The sequence below is a fragment of the Natator depressus genome, chromosome 1 (genome assembly GCF_965152275.1).
Source record: "Natator depressus isolate rNatDep1 chromosome 1, rNatDep2.hap1, whole genome shotgun sequence".
NCBI classification, from domain to species: Eukaryota; Metazoa; Chordata; order Testudines; family Cheloniidae; genus Natator; species Natator depressus.
Window position 1 is genome coordinate 33,538,921 of NC_134234.1, and position 18,711 is coordinate 33,557,631.

The 18,711-nt window shown below is 39.8% G+C and overlaps 1 protein-coding gene and 1 non-coding gene across 2 annotated transcripts; both read right to left on the reverse strand.

The window, feature by feature from the left end:
- Positions 1–1,884: 1,884 nt before the first annotated feature.
- Positions 1,885–10,623, reverse strand: LOC141981690 (collagenase 3-like). The gene is made up of 10 exons (XM_074943327.1): positions 10,501–10,623; positions 10,167–10,408; positions 8,849–8,997; positions 8,625–8,750; positions 7,239–7,400; positions 6,485–6,602; positions 5,526–5,659; positions 5,005–5,164; positions 4,099–4,202; positions 1,885–2,962 (listed from the first exon to the last, which is right to left on the reverse strand). Exons 1-10 carry the CDS (start codon positions 10,621–10,623, stop codon positions 2,862–2,864), a joined length of 1,419 nt encoding a protein of 472 aa, XP_074799428.1. The 3' UTR covers positions 1,885–2,861.
- On the reverse strand, positions 9,823–9,895 carry TRNAK-CUU (transfer RNA lysine (anticodon CUU)). The gene has a single exon. It is a non-coding gene; the product is annotated as a tRNA-Lys (tRNA).
- Positions 10,624–18,711: the final 8,088 nt, after the last annotated feature.

Here is an 18,711-nt window from a genome sequence, read left to right on the forward strand (position 1 = left end):
AGCATTGCTTTTCCTATTTAATTCTGGTAAGATTGGGCCTAGTGTGTGGAAAAAGGGCCTGCTCTTCATAGATTCATAGATTTTAAAACTAGAAAAGACCATTACATCATCTAATGTGACTTCCTGTACAACACAGGCCATAGAATTTCACCCAGTTACCTCTAAATTGAGCCCAATACCTTGTGTCTGACTAACCTATGTCTTCCAGAAAGACATTCAGTCTTGAGACGAAGACTCTCCCACTTCTGTAATGCCCCACCTGTTCTGGAGGCTGTTGGGTCAGGACAGCAAAGGAAGGAAGCAGCATAATTTGGCTACTCAGTAGCCTTATCATGTTTAGAATGTGTATGCGTGTGGGGGGAGCGGTGTTTAAAAAAGGTAGAGAGCCTGAAACATCTGCTCTGGGAGCAAGGGGTCTGGAGAACTCCAAGGACTCTGATGTAGTTGAAGCGGGCTGAGCTTGAGATGGTTTTGGGGGGAAAGAGGAAAAGAAAAAAATATCATCATCAGCTTCTCCTCTCCCCCCCAAAGTGCTGCTGTGAGCAGGCCAAAAGCCAGTGGTGGAAATGGCTGGTGGAGTCTGGAGAGAAGCTGCACAATGCTGGGAGAGAAAGAGGCCAGAAGCAAGCGAGGCTGCAACTGGCACCAGAAAAGAAGGGACACAGAAAGAGGCCAGTGGATAGGTACCCTGGCAGCTGAGTTGTGGCGTTGGAGAGGCTGAAAGGGAGAAAGTCCAGGTCAGGAGGGACAGGAAAAATAGAAATAGTAGGGATAGTAACAAAAAGGGACTGTAGCTAGAAAGAGGAAAGGCAGGTGGTGTAAGGGGAAATGGGATAAGTTAAAGGAAGAACAGTGCAGTTAAACAAGAGGCAAAATAACTAGAGTTTTAAATTATATGCAGTGTTGCTGTAGCTGTGTTGGTCCCAGGATATTAGAGAGACAAGGTGGGTGAGCTAATATCTTCTATTGGACCAACTTCTACTGGTGAGAGAGACGAGCTTTCAAGCATACTGAGAGCTCTTATTCAGGTCTGGGAAAGGTAACCAGAGTGTCACAGCTAAATACAAGGTGGAACACATTGTTTAGCATAAGTAGTTAACACATATTTCAAGGGACCATACAAGGTAAAGTGTTGGTATCAGTTATTTGTTCTTTATTCATCATTCAAGCTAGAAGGAAATTATATTCACTTCAGGTAATTTACTAGTAATTGTCATTTCTTATATTCTGTGCAGTCATGTAATTTATACTTGGTTCTTGTTCTACTTATTTTGGGGCCAATACTGAATACTTTTTGCAGAATAAAGCAAACTATTTTCATAAATTTTGAAGGGAAAACAGAATTCTCCTGAAAAATCGAACTATGGGTAAAAAAAGTAATTATTAAAAACCCCAAGTTCTGTTACCGGATTTCTTTTGTAAATACCCTGTATAGTAGAACCTCAGAGTTACAAACACCTCAGGAATGGAAGTTGTTTGTAACTCCGAAATATTCATAACTCCGAACAAAACGTTATGGTTGTTCTGTCAAAAGTTTACAACTTAATACAGATTTTAAACCTTATTATGAAGAATGCTGCTTTCCCTTGAATTTTTAGTAGTTTATGTTTAACAGAATACTGTATCGTATTTGCCTTTTTTTTTCTTTTTCTTTTCTGCTGCCTGATTGTGTACTTCCAGTTCCAAATGAAGTGTGTGTTTGACTGGTCAGTTCATAACCGGTGTTCGTAACACCGAGGTTCTACTGTAGTTCTCTTTTGCCTTTTTGGCACGCACTAGTCCATATTAATGAATAAGACTCAAAATTCACTTTAATTCATTCAGTTTATTTAATACCTTTTAAAGTTGAAAAGTAATCATAGTCATGCATTGTTTGAGTTGACTGAAAAAACAGAGGACTCATAAGGCACTGGAACAACTGAAATAAATATCAAATGGGTGAAAAACTTTGACTTAAAACACCAAACGGCATAATTTTAACATTATTTTGAAGTGGATTGACAGATTCTAACTGTTGTAAGTCAGCATAACTCCAGTGAACATCCGTGGAGCTGCATCAGTTTACAGCAAGGGTGGATCAGGCCTGGTGTGCTCTCAATTGATCTATATTAGTGCTAGATTGCAGCCGCCTTCCCTGAGTATCTCATAACTCTTGGTGTTTGCCATCTCTTCCTGGTTTATACAGTGTATTCAGGCTAGTGGTTTCCTCCGAGCCTAGTTTAGGCACATTGCTGTTTCACCATCCTCACTCTGGCTTCTTGTAAAGATGCCATGGTCAGTGGTTTCCATGGGGACATGCCAGTATGAAAACATTTCCATATTCGATAGCTCCAATATCTTAAGCTGGTGTCTCCACACTCCTGGTGTCAGTCCTGCTGTCCTGACCCATTCTTTACATGCATGAAATCCCCAAATGATCTAATGGATTTTTTACTAAGGTACAGACTGCAGGATTAGCCCTAATTACTTAAATAGCAGTCACCATTGCTCTGTTCCTAAGAGGTACCAAGAACCTCTTGCAAGATGCTCAGCACCCTCAAATTATTGGAATTGTTTGTACTTGCGACCTCACAGGATGCATTCAGCATCTTGCAGGGGGATCTGGGTTAGTTCTGCATTGATTTTAAATGGTCTAATGTCCCTTGAAATGCTAATCATTGTCTTCTCTCCGCCTATTAAATTAATTCAGTTCCAGACTGACATAAGCTACATAGTTCCCATATATACAGTATAGCTTTGGTGGTAGATAAACAGAGTTTGTTCACAGAAGCATTCTCTATAAATCCCTGTTCCCACAATAATATTTCCATTGGCTATCGGCTGTTCTACAGCCTGCAGCATGGTACCCAGGTAGAAAGCGATTAGCACCAGAACATGGAGTTAGTTTTCAAGACACGAACAATTCTTTTCCTCCAGATGCTATATTGAAACTGCAGTGGTCCGTTGGAAAAGTAGATGTAACCTATGGGGGAAAAGACTTGTTAAAAGGAATTGCAAGCAGAAATTAATGCCATTTGTTAAAAGTATTACTCAAATAAAAAGAAATCCCGGGTCTTCAGACTAAGTCTATTCAGCAAAATGATTTGCTATTTGAAACTCTGAGGTAAATTTTCAAATTAGCCTCATTCTGGCTCTTAAATTAGTGCCAACGGTCAATATTTGGGATGCGCAGAAACTTGGTTCTTCTCTTGTACATAGCACATGCCTGTGAAAATCATGTGGTTACTCATTTATTTAATTCTCTGATTTTGCAAATGCTATTTAAAGACGATATAGTCTGGTCTCAGAGACATGGACACATTGTGTAGAGCTCTGAGGCTGAGTTCTGACCCAGGTTTTACCAGAGACCTGTTGGGTGGTCCTGGAAAAGATACTTCACCTTCCTTTCTGACAGGTTTCAGAGTAGCAGCTGTGTTAGTCTGTATTCGCAAAAAGAAAAGGAGTACTTGTGGCACCTTAGAGACTAACCAATTTATTTGAGCAGAAGATTTCGTGAGCTACAGCTTATGCTCAAATAAATTTGTTAGTCTCTAAGGTGCCACAAGTACTCCTTTTCTTCCTTTCTGAGTTTCCCTCCTACAAAATCCTAAAACCTGCCCACCAAACTCACTCTTTTGAATATATATAAAGCACTGTACAACAACAAGTGTTCTTATCAAAAAGGAAGGAAACAATTTAAAATATCAGGAAATAATACATGGTGATTAGAGCTGGCTGAAACTTTTCAAATGGAACACTTTTCTATCAGAAAATGTTGAATGAATATCACGAGAACATTGATTGCACTGAAAATTTTGACAAAATCATTTAAACATTTCCTTTCTATAAGATCAATATTCTTTGTTTCAACTTTATTGCTTTGATTTTCATAGATTATGTTACTTGAAATTTAACATTTCTATAAGATCAAAATGAAATATTTTTAAACTGAATGGGATAAGGTTGTTTCAAAATTTCCAAAATGAATTTTTTTCAGAAATTTCATTTCACAGGAAAATTTCAACTTTTTGTTTTGCTTTGGGACGGAAGGAAATTTGTAAATGCTGGGAATTCTGAATTTGGACCACTTTAATGATAATAATGAAAGGGAAGAAATACCATTTTTTTGGTAGACTGCATCCACTCTATTGCCAATTCCTGGGAATTCTTCCTCTATCAGTTTGGGGTAGCCTTTTTCCATAACTTGGTTTTCTTCATCATAGCTATGTTAAACATGGAAAAAATACAAATTCAATGAACCTGCATGGCTTGCAATCTGACAAAAGTCCTATCACCTTTAGGTACCTTGTTCAAAGATACCCAAGTTGTAAGTGGCTGGAAGTCGCTAGATTGTCTATGCCAAATGAAATGGTGAGTATAAGTTCAATTCTCCAGGCCTCCTTATACCAGAAACACAACCTCAGCTGGTACAAGAACAATAAAGGTAAATTTTTAAAGGTTGGTTAATAAACTACAGAATTGAAAGGCTAGATTCTACATGGATTGTACGTAGGTATATAAGGGTGATGGTGCTGCATGTCTGTCACTGGAGCAGGTAGGCAGAAATTGTCAGGGGATGGATGGAACATTGGCTCTAAACCCAACTCATTGGACAGCACAAGAAAACTAGAACAAAGTGGGTCATATTGGCTGCCTGTTTAGGGCAGCAGTAACTTACAACCCTGTGCCACACATATCCAGGAAGAGGGAAGCAGGGAAGGAATTGTGTCTAAGAGGTATATCTGAGTTACAGTTTCTCCTGGGGATAAATTCTTATGACTCTCTTCTCAAGGTTGTGCTGAATGTCATAATTTAATCTTAAGTGTTTATATAATTTTGTTACTTAAATCTTTATGGTACATTCTAAAGAGCTGCTATCCCTATAAAACTTTGAAACGAAAGAAAACATATGATCCATGAGGCCATAAGTGTCTATGCTGAAACAAATAAACAAAAAATTGGCCCTTTTGCACACAATTAAGCTTGGCAGAATTGAAAATAAGAACTCATAAATCTCTAACATACCTCCAGTACTTGTTTCCAGTAAAAAAGAGAGTCTTGCCAGTGTCTTTAATGTGGACAGCCCCATCTATTGTTTTCATCTCTCTGGGGAATCCCAATTCATATATTTTTTTAGGGTACCCTTCAACTATGTCATAGCCATTCAGAGCCCAGAATTTCCTGCCTGTAAATAATGATGACAAAATGTTAATCTTTTATGAGCATCAATGGAAAGGTATTAGAAGAGTAAAACCCAGCAATAATTATTACATTGTTATTATTTGACATTATTAGTTTTATGTGACTTAGATTATATGGGGCCAGATCCTCACCTGGTGTAAAATGAAGCTATTACACCAGATGAGGACCTAACCTTCTAGTCTAAATGCTGTACTCTCTAGCCCATTGAAGATCTTGTAGTATTGCCTGGGGTGAAACCAATGGAAGTTTGTCTGAGTGAGGACTGTAGATTTAACCCTAAGTAGTTTTATTCAATGAGACTGATTAAGATACTTCCACTTTTCTGCCATTTGCAAAAGGCTTACCCCTAAATATGAACACATGATCTTTCATGGGGTTTTCATAGGCAGCATCAATCTTGTTTGGAAGTTCTGGCCAAAATGATTTAATTAACACCAGTTCTGCGTCAACCACCTGAGGATGTAGGCGCCAGAAGAACCTAAGTCAGAAAGAGAAAATGGGCTTTTTATCATCTTCTTTATGATATCATTTTCACAGTGTTTCACAAATATTAACTAATTTTGGGTTCTCAGTCTTTTCTACAATGTGGAACACATTTTAATTCAAGAAGAATCTTATAGACCTCCACCTCCTCTCCTAGCCATGATGGTTCAGACTACCTAGCTCATTCATAACGTGAACACTTTCACAGAAGAGAACAAACCGATGTCTTGATTTCATTTTGTCCAACCTTTTTTCCTTAAGAAGAGAAACTACAGATAAACATGGCAGTGCATCACGTAAGATTGCTGCGTGCAGTGCAATTTTGCCCAGAAAATTAAATAATTTCTGAATTTTAGAGAAAAATCCAGTGCAATCCCATGAACCAGTAAGTATGTCTGCTTGATCATGTGGAGACTGAGCCCAAGTCACACCAGTTTCACATCAGTTTAACTGCATTGACTTCCAGGAATTCTTGATTGTCACCAGTGTGACAGGGAGTCAAGCCCATATTTATGTTATAAAGGCTGCTTAAATGTGAAATGCTGTATGGCCCTTACAGGTATTTCTGTTGATTTTACAACCTATTTTAGTTGCGCTTAGAAAAAGAGATTAACTTCTAAGGGAGAAAGATAGCAGGTTTTTTGGAAGATAGGAAAAGATCTAATCAATTATATTTTCAGAAACAAATGATAAAGTAATGGAAATTAAAAAGGGTTTTGGGCCAGTTTCTTTTCTCAGTTGTACCAAGTGTAGTTCTAGCAGTGAGTTGGCTGGGCCCTATGCAGCAAAAGAAGCATATAGGTAAACCACACATTGCAACCTGTCCTTGAAGATCATCATTTCTCCTCGAAGTTCTGTTATTGCATCAAGTGACAAATTTTCATCACATTTCTCTGGAGTTTTGGGGTGTTCGGGGTTGGGATCTCTGTCTCCTGCACCTGTAACCATAAATTATAACTTAGCTTTGACTGCTTTTGTTCTTCTTCCATGTAAGATAACTATGTACTAAATGGGACACTGAAGAGTCCACCAGTGCCAGAATGAATACAACCATCAAGGACAAACTGTCTGGACTAATGATATTCACTTTCCCTTCTTATTCTTCCTCTGGCAAATCATGTCCCTATGTTTTGGGGTTTAGTTACATTGCAAAGATATTTGCGGCTAAAACTAAATGGGTGCCATTGACACCATGTCTTTAGGGCCTCTGAGAAGATTGCTTCCTCCCAAGGTCTCCCCTATGGGCATTTCTGTTTCTCCTACTTCATAGTCTCTGATCATCCTCCCATGGGAGACAGCTCAGGGACCTTAAGTCCACTAAAGCAGGATTGCAGCCAGCAGCAATCACCTGTGCACTTGACACTGCTTGCTGCAGTTTCTACCTGAGTGTTAAATGTGGATATCTTCTGACCCTGAGGCCTGGTTCCCAGGATCCAGGGTTTCTATCTTAATTTACCATGGTAGTGCAATTGAGCAATAGGAACAACAACAGCAGATTGCTCACCCTAAGGTAAATTGCAGTGCAACATGTACATTCCAAGATACATGGATAAAATGGCAAAAGGAAGACAAACCATAGAGAGCTTGGATCCCTTGCACATCATCGTCAGGAAGCAAGAACCCAGTGTTGCCAGTGTAGGTGTAAATAGGGAACATCAGAGCTCCCGGGTCTCTGGAGTGCTCAAGTCCCAAAGAGTGACCAAACTCATGGGCAGCCACAAGAAACAAGTTGTATCCTATAAGAAAGCAAAGCAAACGCAAAAATACATGTTAAAACAATATACACGTGTATCTGAATGCAGTTTATTGCCTGATCCTCTTTCACAATGTCTTTTTTGCACTGATGATACAAAACAATTATATAGATCTCTACATCATCTAAGAAGTGAACAAACATGAAATAATTAACCCTAAATATTATTAACTCCATTTTACAGATGGGGATGCTGAGATACACGGTCCAATCCTGCTGTCTTCATTCAAGACAATGGGAATTTTGTTTGAGTAAGGGCCTAATAGCCTGAGCCCTTTAAGTTTTTTCTTACACTAAATTGTATTTGAAAAATTTCCCACTATCACCAACCCCAGTTCAACTCAATCATCTTAGCAATGTTGGAAATTGTAGGGTGAAATCCTAGTCCAATGAAGTTAATGGAAGTTTTACCAGGATTCCATCCCTAGTGTAGGTAGTCCATTGACCATCAATGCTATTTCCAGCATTGGATCAAATAAATCTGCTCCCAGCAAAGCTAGATGACACAGTGCTGAAAAACAGTGTCCGCAGTTGAAAAAAACAGTGACAATTGGATCCATTTTTCAAAAATGGCTCCTTGTGCAGACAAGGGCAAATATTTTCAAACTTCATAAAAGTGGCCTGATTTTCAGATATGGTAAGTCTCTACAACTCCCACTGGCTCTACTGCTGGGTAACACCATCTGTCTGAGATCCAAGCTGGACACCCTCAAATTGCAAGCGAAACAATGAGATATTTGAATAGTAAAAAATCCAAACTGCCTTGTTTCTCTGGGTTCATGGATCATGTGATTCATTATTCTCGTGTATTCAGACAACTGACAGGTATTCTAGAAGAGAGTTGCAAATTCCAAATTTTAACACAAATAATTGTTTTGTCCATAATTCATGCAAGACGTGTACCATACTCCTATCTACAATCTGGGATTAAAAACAGCTCCCTGTGACTTCAGTAACCAATCACGCAACATGAATAATAAAAAACAACTACAGAACAGTCAAAGCAAACTGTTTACAAACAACATATAGGGTGAAAATTATCCATCCAAAGTATCTGGCAAATATTCTGAATAGCAAATACATTTTATGAAATCAGGATGAGATTGTGAATGATTTGCTATCCAAAAAGGACAAAATTCATAGCCAATATTATTTGAAACAAATAATGCACCCAGCTCTAGTTAAAATGATCTTTTGAACAGGTTACCTCTGGAATCAGTTGACCAGGTTTCATCATCGTCAAAATGGGCATCTCCTCCATAATTTGGTCCAGGAGGAAAAGCATGAGCCAGTAATCCAGAAGGTCCATCAAAGGGATAAAAGTCACCATGTTCTACAAAGCAATATTTAAAATACCGACAGCATTTACATCTCATTTTTAAACATGTGAAAATATAATTAAACTGCCAAAAAGTAAACTTTCTCTGTTACCTTTAGTTCCAAAGGAAATCATGATATCAGCAGTGCCACTACGAATTCTAGTAAAGTTCAGTGGTGTCACTTCAGACCAAACCTTGAATGCTTTTTTGAATGCTCTGTCCACTTCAGCACGTGTCAGATCTCGAGTGTAATTCACAATTCTATCAATCAGATAAAATATCTTCAATTAACTTTTCTGCAGGTCCAAGGAACTTTGCAATGTACCTCCATGAAATCCTACTTTTGACTGGGAGACAGCCATTTCTCAAAAGCTATCCCTAAAGTGCACTTACCTCAGAACAAAGAATTGGATTACTAATGTACAGTACTCCAGAAATAAAAATGTACATTTCCATCTGTCAGTATCATTCAGAAAGATAATGACCTAACAGTTTGGGATTTGGGGTGTGTTTTTTGTTTTTTGGGGTTTTTTTGCCATTATTATATGCACTAGAAAAACCCCAGAAAACAAAAAGTTTGTTTTTTATTAAGATATTTTGTATAGATAATATGGGACTTTATTCAGTATATTTTACTAAAAATATTTTGAAGAGATATGAAATATCTCATGCACCTGACCATTCTGGAGAGACAATACATGATCAAGGAGACATTGAAGAGATACAACGGTCACCATTACAAAACCATGTTTGTTAACAGTTTACTACATAGCATTATCAGAGATACCACTTATTTCCATATTCAATACATAGGGAAAATAGCCCTCTCTCTTTCTTATCACTCTTTGGTTTCCTGCAAATAGTGACTTTTTAATGGCACCATTGTATCATATTGTGATCATAGAATATCAGGATTGGAAGGGACCTCGGGAAGCCATCTAGTCCAATCCCCTGCTCAAAGCATGACCAATCCCCCATTTTTACCCCAGATCCCTCAACAGCCCCCTCAAGGATTGAGCTCACAACCCTGGGTTTAGCAGGCCAATGCTCAAACCACTGAGCTATCCCTCCCCCAGCACAACCAAATGCCCAACATGGGGCTTGAACCCACAACAATGAGATTAAGAGTCTCATACTCTACCAACTGAGCTAGCCAGGCTGACTGATAACTGAGTTCATTAAAGAAATTTAGATAGGGCCTGATCCAAAGCCCACTAAAGTTAATGGTAAGACTCACATTGAGTTCCATGAGCTTTGGATCAGGGCCATATAGATTTTAAAACTGCAACATGAGATTTTTACAAAGTCTGGACTACCCTTTCTTCTTGCTGAGCTTGTCAACCTAATATACGACATAATGGCTGTTGAACAACTATATAGCAGGATAACTTGAAAATAAGAAACAATAACACTAAATGTTATAATTTTACCTGTATGTTAAATTATTTTTTGACCACTTTAGTTTTCTAGGGAAAAAGTTGTATTCCCCCACATCGGGGACACCACATCTTGGCTGTTGCATCAGCTCATATGTTTCTTCATCTAATATGCCAGTCACCTCCAGCCCAAAAAAAGACTGCATTTCTCGAAGTTTGGCTGCCACTGAGTTGGCATTCTTCTTCCTTATGCCAGCAGGATTGGAATGTAGGTTGTAATGTGTCTTTAGATAGCGCTAGGGGAAAAAAAATATTATTTCCAGTTTCCAAAGAACAAAGGCAATCAAACAGCCGACCTTAATATGTGAAGACTGATTTTATACTGTACCTCTGCAAACTGGAGGTCTTCTGTTGTGAATTCATCGCTGTCTTCATGGGGAATAGGCAGTGTCAAACAGCATGACAAGCCCAGCAAGAAAAGGAAGGCAGCTGCAAGGCTTGGATGCATCATGCTGAATTCTTGGGTTCTGAAACTCTGATTTTTTAGAGTGTAAATACCTTTACTTTTATAGACCTAAACTGGTGAGTCATCTCTTGTGGACAAATTAGAACATCCTTGTCATTGCAAAGTAAAGATGCTTACACAGCTGGTTTATTTCTTCATTCCAAGAAGTCCTGGTTTGGGCATCTGTGGTCCCACTAAGGGCTTAGAAACTATATCTTTATATAAACATGCTCTCAGCATATTTACAGATGCTGTGGGAATTTTTGTGTAGAAGCAACTCAGCATTATTTCATTATTTTGCAATAACTTACACTGACCTACTTTTTTCGTCTTTGATAGGATAATTACTTTCCTTTTATTTTGTCAGACAAAGCGACACTATATGACAAGCTCTGTGAACAGATGGATTGTCTTAAAGTAAAATAATTGCATAATTTTAATGTCTATAGTAATTCATTAGCACATCAATTGTTTTGCAAACTTACCATCTTGATTCATAAGACAACAACAATGTGGAGTATATTATATTACTAACATGTTCCTGTTTTGGGGTTTGTTTGTTTGTTTGTTTTCATTTTTAGTCTAAAACTCTAACAACAATTTTGCTGCTGGAATCGTGGTAGTAGTGGGTCTCAGTACAGATCAGAATCATTTACAGACACATTTTCAGAAATGGTTTTGGATGACTCAGGTTTTGGCTACTGAGCTGAGATGTACCTGAAAACACAGCAACTGAAAATCAGTATTCACTTTTGAAAATGCTGGCCTTTGAGAAGTATTTGATCAATGGCAAATATGAGCCTGTAAAATGGCCAGTTCATGGAATCTGACTTCCCTTAAAAACAATAATATAATTTAAATGGGATACCATCATAGGTCCATTAGGCACACAGTTACTACTGTCATGTGGGCTGTGTAAAAGCCTAGATAGGTAGATTCTGTTTGTGTACAAAGCATGATAGAAGCATGTGATTATGATAATTTACAAAGCACAAGATGTAGTGAAACTGGTAATATGGCAGCAGTGAATGCTACAGTATTTTTGAATTTGAGGCTACTCCTTCTCTCTATAAAGTCAACTCAATCTAAGCTCATTCTGCACTTTGGAAAATACAGACTGGCTACCATCACTGATTCTGTCCACATCATATTACATTCCTACTGGCCTGTAAGTCAGATCAAGGTTCTGTCAGTGTTGAAATTTACCCACCACTTTCATTTAATCTGATCTTTCATCAGAGACCTCACCCAGCTTTATACTTACTACACAACACGTCTCAGCATAATTCAGCCTATTGATGAAACAGGAGCCAGTGAAGCTAAATGAGTAAAAATTCAGCCAGTTGCCCAAATGACAAATAATGTTTTATCAAGTGATGACAAATTGCAAAAATAGATGAAAGTGAGTGGAATTTTGCGCTGGATTATTTGGCCAAGTTTCTAATTTAACTGCAAGTTTGAGCCAGTAGTTTGAGCTAAATATAGTCATAGCAATTAGAGATGGAAAACCCCTATTAAATCATCTTGTCCATTCGCCTACAAATGCAGGATTTTCCCTTTCTAATATGCTGATATTGGTACTGAAGCGATGAAACACATATACCAGAGTATGGTTTAATGTGGAGGCCTCTGTTTTTCTAAACTATTAGCCAATGAGAAACGCCTCCCTGGACTACCCAGCAGGGCTGTTCTAATGTGGAATTTAGCTGGGCCCTGGGTTCTACAAACCTTAGGAGGGTCTGAGCGCAATTCCCCTTCTACATGTCCAGGCCTGCCCTGACAGGCAATCAGAGTCCCAACCTATTCCCCTCCTCCATGCTGGAGCTAGGAGAGGTAAGCCATGAAGGTTTACCCTCTTATCATGCAGTGTTGTGCTCTGAGCCCATTGGGTTACAGAGACCTCACATCTGACCCTTTCTTAACTCACCAACCACACTGGAGTTTGCCAACATTGTGACAAATGTAATGTAAATCCCTAACCCGGTCGTCCAAGATGCCAGATGGAAGGTGAAAAAATCCCACAGTCATTTCTCAATTTTCCCATATGGGAAAAAAAATCCCTTTCAGACCCTCCATAAAATCTGGTGATCAGTATAGTCCCCAGCAGCCCAAGAACTCCAGAAATAAGGGTGTGAAAGGCTGATGCTGGAACAAAGCTAAAATGGCTACAAGCCAGCAGTGGGCAGAAACAACCTCTGCTTCCTCTCCCTGCCTCTGGAAGTGGGAGCCAGTGGGTCAGTCTGTCCTGACCCCAGTCATCCAGTTGCAGTGGGAACAGGTAGGACAGGCTCAGAGCTCAGACCCAGTTAAAGCCAAACCCTGTCCCAGGGAGGGAGGGGGAAGGGAAATAGGGAAATCAAGAGGAGCCAAATTCCCCTCCCTTTCTTCCCCCTCCCATCACCCACAGGTGAGGGGAAGGCGAGGGATACCGGCATCATCGCCACTCCATGGATCTCTAGTTACACGCCCCAGTTAGCAGGTGAGTGTTATCCAGTCCACCTTTAGATCCTTCCACATGCACTCAGATACTGTGGTGGTAGGACAGTAAATTCTTATCTCTTCTTAAAATACAGTTCTACGCTAAGAAGGAACTTTGACATAATAGGATTGTGGGGTTTCACATTTTTGTGTTGCATTCATTCCTTGTCAAACTCATTCAGTTTGCCACTAAAAAGATAATTTTTCTAACTGCAGCATCTGCAAACTCCCTCTGGGTTGTGACAGTTACACTAGTTTCTTTTCCTCTCATGCATCAACATCAGCAATAAGTAGCTACGTTCTTTTGCTTTGCTCATCCCCTCTCTTCTGCCCCTTCTCACCTGGCTGTTACTGGCAGCTCAGTTCTGGTGCTCTGCCCAGCCCCTACTCCTCACCCTACACTGATGCATTTCAGGTCATTGCTACATTCACATTCAGGCCACATATCGTATAGCTGGCAACTCAATGAATAGGCAAATCACAGGTAATAACATTGTAAATTCTGGCATACAATCTTTCTAATAATGGATGCAATAATGATTTAAACATCTCCTACTTCCTTCCCTCTAAAAAAACCCCACCCTGGGTCAGTCAATTCTCAATATTGCATTACTGACATATGTGGTATTGCTTTTAACTGGATTAAGTGGTAGTGGCAGATCCTCAGTTAGTATTATCTGCATAACTCCACTGACATCAGAAGAGCTCTGACAATTAACCCCACCTGAGTATCTGCCTGGTAGTGCTTAAAATAACCTTCCAAAGTAACCTTTTACTAAATTCAATCCCAACTGTTGTTGTGAAGTTCTGAGCATCACTCCTGTGTGAAACAGCAGCAAATCTGAGTCCTAAGCAGTCTCAAAGATACGTGTTAGTATCCAGAAATAATGTAAACTGCTGTGAATCCCAGATGCTCTGAAATTAGCTTCCTCTAACTAAGGGAGTATGTAATAGAACAGCTGGAGTGTTTGTGCACCACTGCCCACTACAGGCTGGAATTAGAAGTGGCCCACTGTGTGTCTTAGGCTCTATGCTGCTAATATCAACTCTTTTCTTGCTCAGGTGGTAGGAGCAGTGCTTAATTTGTAATGAAAGAGTTGCCGGGGCTCAAGCAATTTTTTTACTTTCTTAACTGACATGGCAAGCCTAGAGGTGCTGGGACTATGAACTGCCAAACCTAGAGGTGCCAGGGCTAAGCTCACGCAAGCCCTGGCACAGATCAAGCACTGGGTAGAAGCCTGTGCTTTTGGTATAGGAGGCTACAGTTTCTATGCTCATTGTCATAGTGAAGTTCTGAGTGGCCATGGTGTGCAACATAGTGACACCGGCAAATTCCTAGGTGGTCATAGAGAAGGGTGATGAGATAGCAAATGTAAAAAATCGGGACAGGAGGTGGGGGGTAATAGGCACCTGCATAAGACAAAGCCCCGAATATTGGGACTGTCCCTATAAAATCTGGTCACCCTATCATAGAGTTATTACAATAAGTATAGATTGGCTAAGTGATGCTTAAAGGTGAGGATGGATAACCACCTACAAACATTTGAAGGTTATAAACATAGGAGGGAGAGTAATTATTTAGGGACAAATGGACAAAATTATGAAAAGAGAACAGTGTTAGACTGTAGTATCATTCCCCCAAGGAAATGGTTTGAAGCCCTGAACTTCGGATATTTAAGGTGAGACTAGTCAAAACACCAGTAACTATACTGTCAAGGACTGCCCTGCACTAGCAGGAGGATGGACGAGATAGCCAAAAAGTCCTCTTCCATCTCTAATTTCTATGATTTAATGAGTGTTTTAAAGTAACAGGCTCCTGAGTACCTTGAAGTCCATAATGAAAGCACTCTTCTAAAGACTCTGTTTTGGAGGCCTTTTCAATAATTGCCTTGAGGCCTCACAGCCCAAAGGCACAGACATTTTATTTGTAGAAAAAAATTACAGTGGGAATGATTTTTTTTCCAGGCAAACACCATACCTTATTCAGACATGTATTAAAAGGTATAAAGTTAAATATAGAAGGAAAGGGGGTATCTTTTTGAACTTTAAATATTAAAACAAATAAGAAAAACAATCCACCCAACAGAAGATTCTGCATAATAAATGTTGGTCCTTTTCTATTTAAAGGCAACATCCACAAATGAAGAGAAACTTTGCTTGTGGGTAGAAAGACACACCAAAGAAAAGGGATAGGCTGAAAGGTTGTTTGAGTATGTAATTATTTTATCACAAACACTAAACAAAAATTTCTCAGAACATTAAAATAGAAGTTGATTCATGAGAGATAATTTATAATAGCCACCTCACGTGCAGGCCATGGGCTGAATCCTGCATTCTGCGCACACCCAGTTGTTTTCATTAGGGAATTTTGGACATACAAGGAATGCAGGCACGGATTGTATTACTATCATTATTTCTATTACCCTCACGGCTCAAGGCCCCAACAGAGGTGCAGGCCTCTTTTGCTAGACACTAATGGGAAAACACTATCTAAATAGAAAAGGCAGACAAGGGATTGGAGGAACTGGAAGTGAGTCACAGAGAGATCACGTGACTTAAGATGAGAGAAATTCCATGACAGAGCTGGGAATTGAACCCAGCTCTCCTAAGTCCCAGTCCAGTTCCTTAACCTGACACAGCAGTAAAGCATGCTGTTAGGCGCTGGTGTTTTCAACTGGCAATTATTTGCAGAGATACCAAAGCAGCCTGACAATGTGAAGTAGAAAATGCTATCCACACAGGTTCAGCTGATCACAGATAACACCACTATTAATGTTAAAAACATCCTGTGTAGAGGGCTGTGAAATAAAGCTTAAGGTGGGTATTGAGTGGGCCATAGGCCTTGTGCTGATCCTTTGCACACAGGTAAATTTCACCCAGTACAAACATGCCAGCACAGACTGTTACCTAGACAAACACCCGTCAGGAATGGTCTAATTTTACTTAAGTGCAGGGGACTGGACTAGGTGACCTATTGAGGTCCCTTCCAGTCCTACACTTCTGTGATTCTATGATTTTGCAAGTGTTGCGAGTGCCAAATTGCTGAACAATGTGCTAACAACCAATATGCTAACAACAATTTCTGAAATTCTCGTATTTTGGGGTCATGTGTAAGGTAAGTGGAACTGATGGTCATTTTCCAGGAAGCTGAGAGGTAGGAGTTTTCACTAAGAATCTTTTTTTCCCCCAGAAAGACATAGACAGAGAAGAGAGATGGTGGGATTGATTAACCCCAAACAAGCACTCAAGTGCTAATCATTCAAAAGCAAAGACAGTGCCAAGAAAATGGTTTCAAAACAAGTTAAACAAATGAAAATAAATGAAGCTGTGTCATATTTTGATTTATTCCAAAACTTCAGTGCCCAAAATAGCATTATAAGGCATATTTTTTCTTCATTTTTTTTATGTGACCCTAAGCTGGCAAACAGTGAACTTTAGAAAAACAAATAGAAGTGAATAGGCCACTTTGTCAACCTCTGCTATAGCAAGTTAACTTTAAAATAGAAACATCTCTAATACTTAGGGCTAGCTCACCACATTCAGTAACACTTTTCTTCCTAACATCCCTGTAAGATAGGAAAGTAGTAAAAGGCCTATTTTGCAGCTGAGTAAAAGTAAGTATGGAGCAGTTAAGTAGCCTGCCCAAGGTCACACATAAGGGCCGTGCTCCTGCAACTGAAATTATACAGGCAAACAGCTGCATCTGTGTCATTTTAATGGGGCTCCACCCACTTATGGGAATCCAGTTGCAGCACCAGAGCCAAGGAAAGTTGGGAATAGAACCAAGGACACTTGGGTTCTAGTGTCCTGGTCTAACCACTGCATCCTCATTTCACTTGCAGACAGTTGTCAGTGGTATCTAATACAGCTGGTTAGGAAACGGTTTTCCTGTCCCTGGAAAACATTTGAGATTTCAAAAAATGTTCCCATCACGAATCAGGACAAAAATTCAATCTCCAAAATTTTTGCACATTGACAAACCATAAACATTTCAGTTTGGATCAATCAAAATGTTTTGTTTCGATCATTTCAAAATGTTTCATTTTTATTTTGGCCATTTTTTGTTTTTGTACAAGTTATTTTTTTTACTATAATTAATTCACAGTTCAACACAAGAAGTTGTTTTGAGCTGGGACACCAGAACTTTTCATTCTGAAAATGTCAAAACAGGCTGATTCAACAATTTTGAAACTTTTTGAAAAACAAATTTAAGTTGAGAAATTCATCAAAACTGACTTTTTTTCCTTAAACAGTTTTGGTTTTGACAATTTGACCTTTTTTTTTAAACAGGAAAACAGTTCATTAAAAAATTCCTGTCCCATTCTAGATTCTGAGCTACTATAGTTTCTATTTTGCTTCAGCAGTGAATGTATTGTGCTAACTATGTGGTATCTCTTGGCAATTGTTGACTTTTTAATGGCAATCACAGTAGAATCATAGAATATCAGGGTTGGAAGGGACCTCAGGAGGTCATCTAGTCCAACCCCCTGCTCAAAGCAGGACCAATCCCAATCAGATCATCCCAGCCAGAGCTTTGTCAAGCCTGACCTTAAAAACTTCTAAGGAAGGAGATTCTACCACCTCCCTAGGTAACGCATTCCAGTGTTTCACCACCCTCCTAGTGAAAAAGTTTTTCCTAATATCCAACCTGAACCTCCCCCACTGCAACTTGAGACCATTACTCCTTGTCCTGTCCTCTTCTACCACTGAGAATAGTCTAGAACCATCCTCTCTGGAACCACCTCTCAGGTAGTTGAAAGCAGCTATCAAATCCCCCCTCATTCTTCTCTTCTGCAGACTAAACAATCCCAGTTTCCTCAGCCTCTCCTCATAAGTCATGTGTTCCAGACCCCTAATCATTTTTGTTGCCCTCTGCTGGACATTTTCCAATTTTTCCACATCCTTCTTGTAGTGTGGGGCCCAAAACTGGACACAGTACTCCAGATGAGGCCTCACCAATGTTGAATAGAGGGGAACGATCACGTCCCTCGATCTGCTCGCTATGCCCCTACTTATACATCCCAAAATGCCATTGGCCTTCTTGGCAACAAGGGCACACTGCTGACTCATATCCAGCTTCTCGTCCACTGTCACCCCACGTCCTTTTCCGCAGAACTGCTGCCTAGCCATTCGGTCCCTAGTCTGTAGCTGTGCATTGGGTTCTTCCGTCCTAAGTGCAGGACCCTGCACTTATCCTTATTGAACCTCATCAGATTTCTTTTGGCCCAATCCTCCAATTTGTCTAGGTCCCTCTGTATCCTATCCCTGCCCTCCAGCGTATCTACCACTCCTCCCAGTTTAGTATCATCCGCAAATTTGCTGAGAGTGCAATCCACACCATCCTCCAGATCATTTATGAAGATATTGAACAAAACCGGCCCCAGGACCGACCCCTGGGGCACTCCACTTGACACCGGCTGCCAACTAGACATGGAGCCACTGATCACTACCCGTTGAGCCCGACAATCTAGCCAACTTTCTACCCACCTTATAGTGCATTCATCCAGCCCATACTTCTTTAACTTGCTGACAAGAATACTGTGGGAGACCGTGTCAAAAGCTTTGCTAAAGTCAAGAAACAATACATCCACTGCTTTCCCTTCATCCACAGAACCA

What these genes read in the sequence shown, in the direction of transcription:
- LOC141981690 (XM_074943327.1), bottom strand. Translation starts at nt 10,623, where the DNA reads ATGATGCATCCAAGCCTTGCAGCTGCCTTCCTTTTCTTGCTGGGCTTG. An exon ending in AAAAATAATTTAACATACAG is followed by an intron (nt 8,998 to 10,166) that starts GTAAAATTATAA and finishes TCTGATTGATAG; the next exon opens with AATTGTGAATTACACTCGAG. An exon ending in ATGATGATCTTCAAGGACAG is followed by an intron (nt 5,660 to 6,484) that starts GTTGCAATGTGT and finishes TTTCTGACTTAG; the next exon opens with GTTCTTCTGGCGCCTACATC.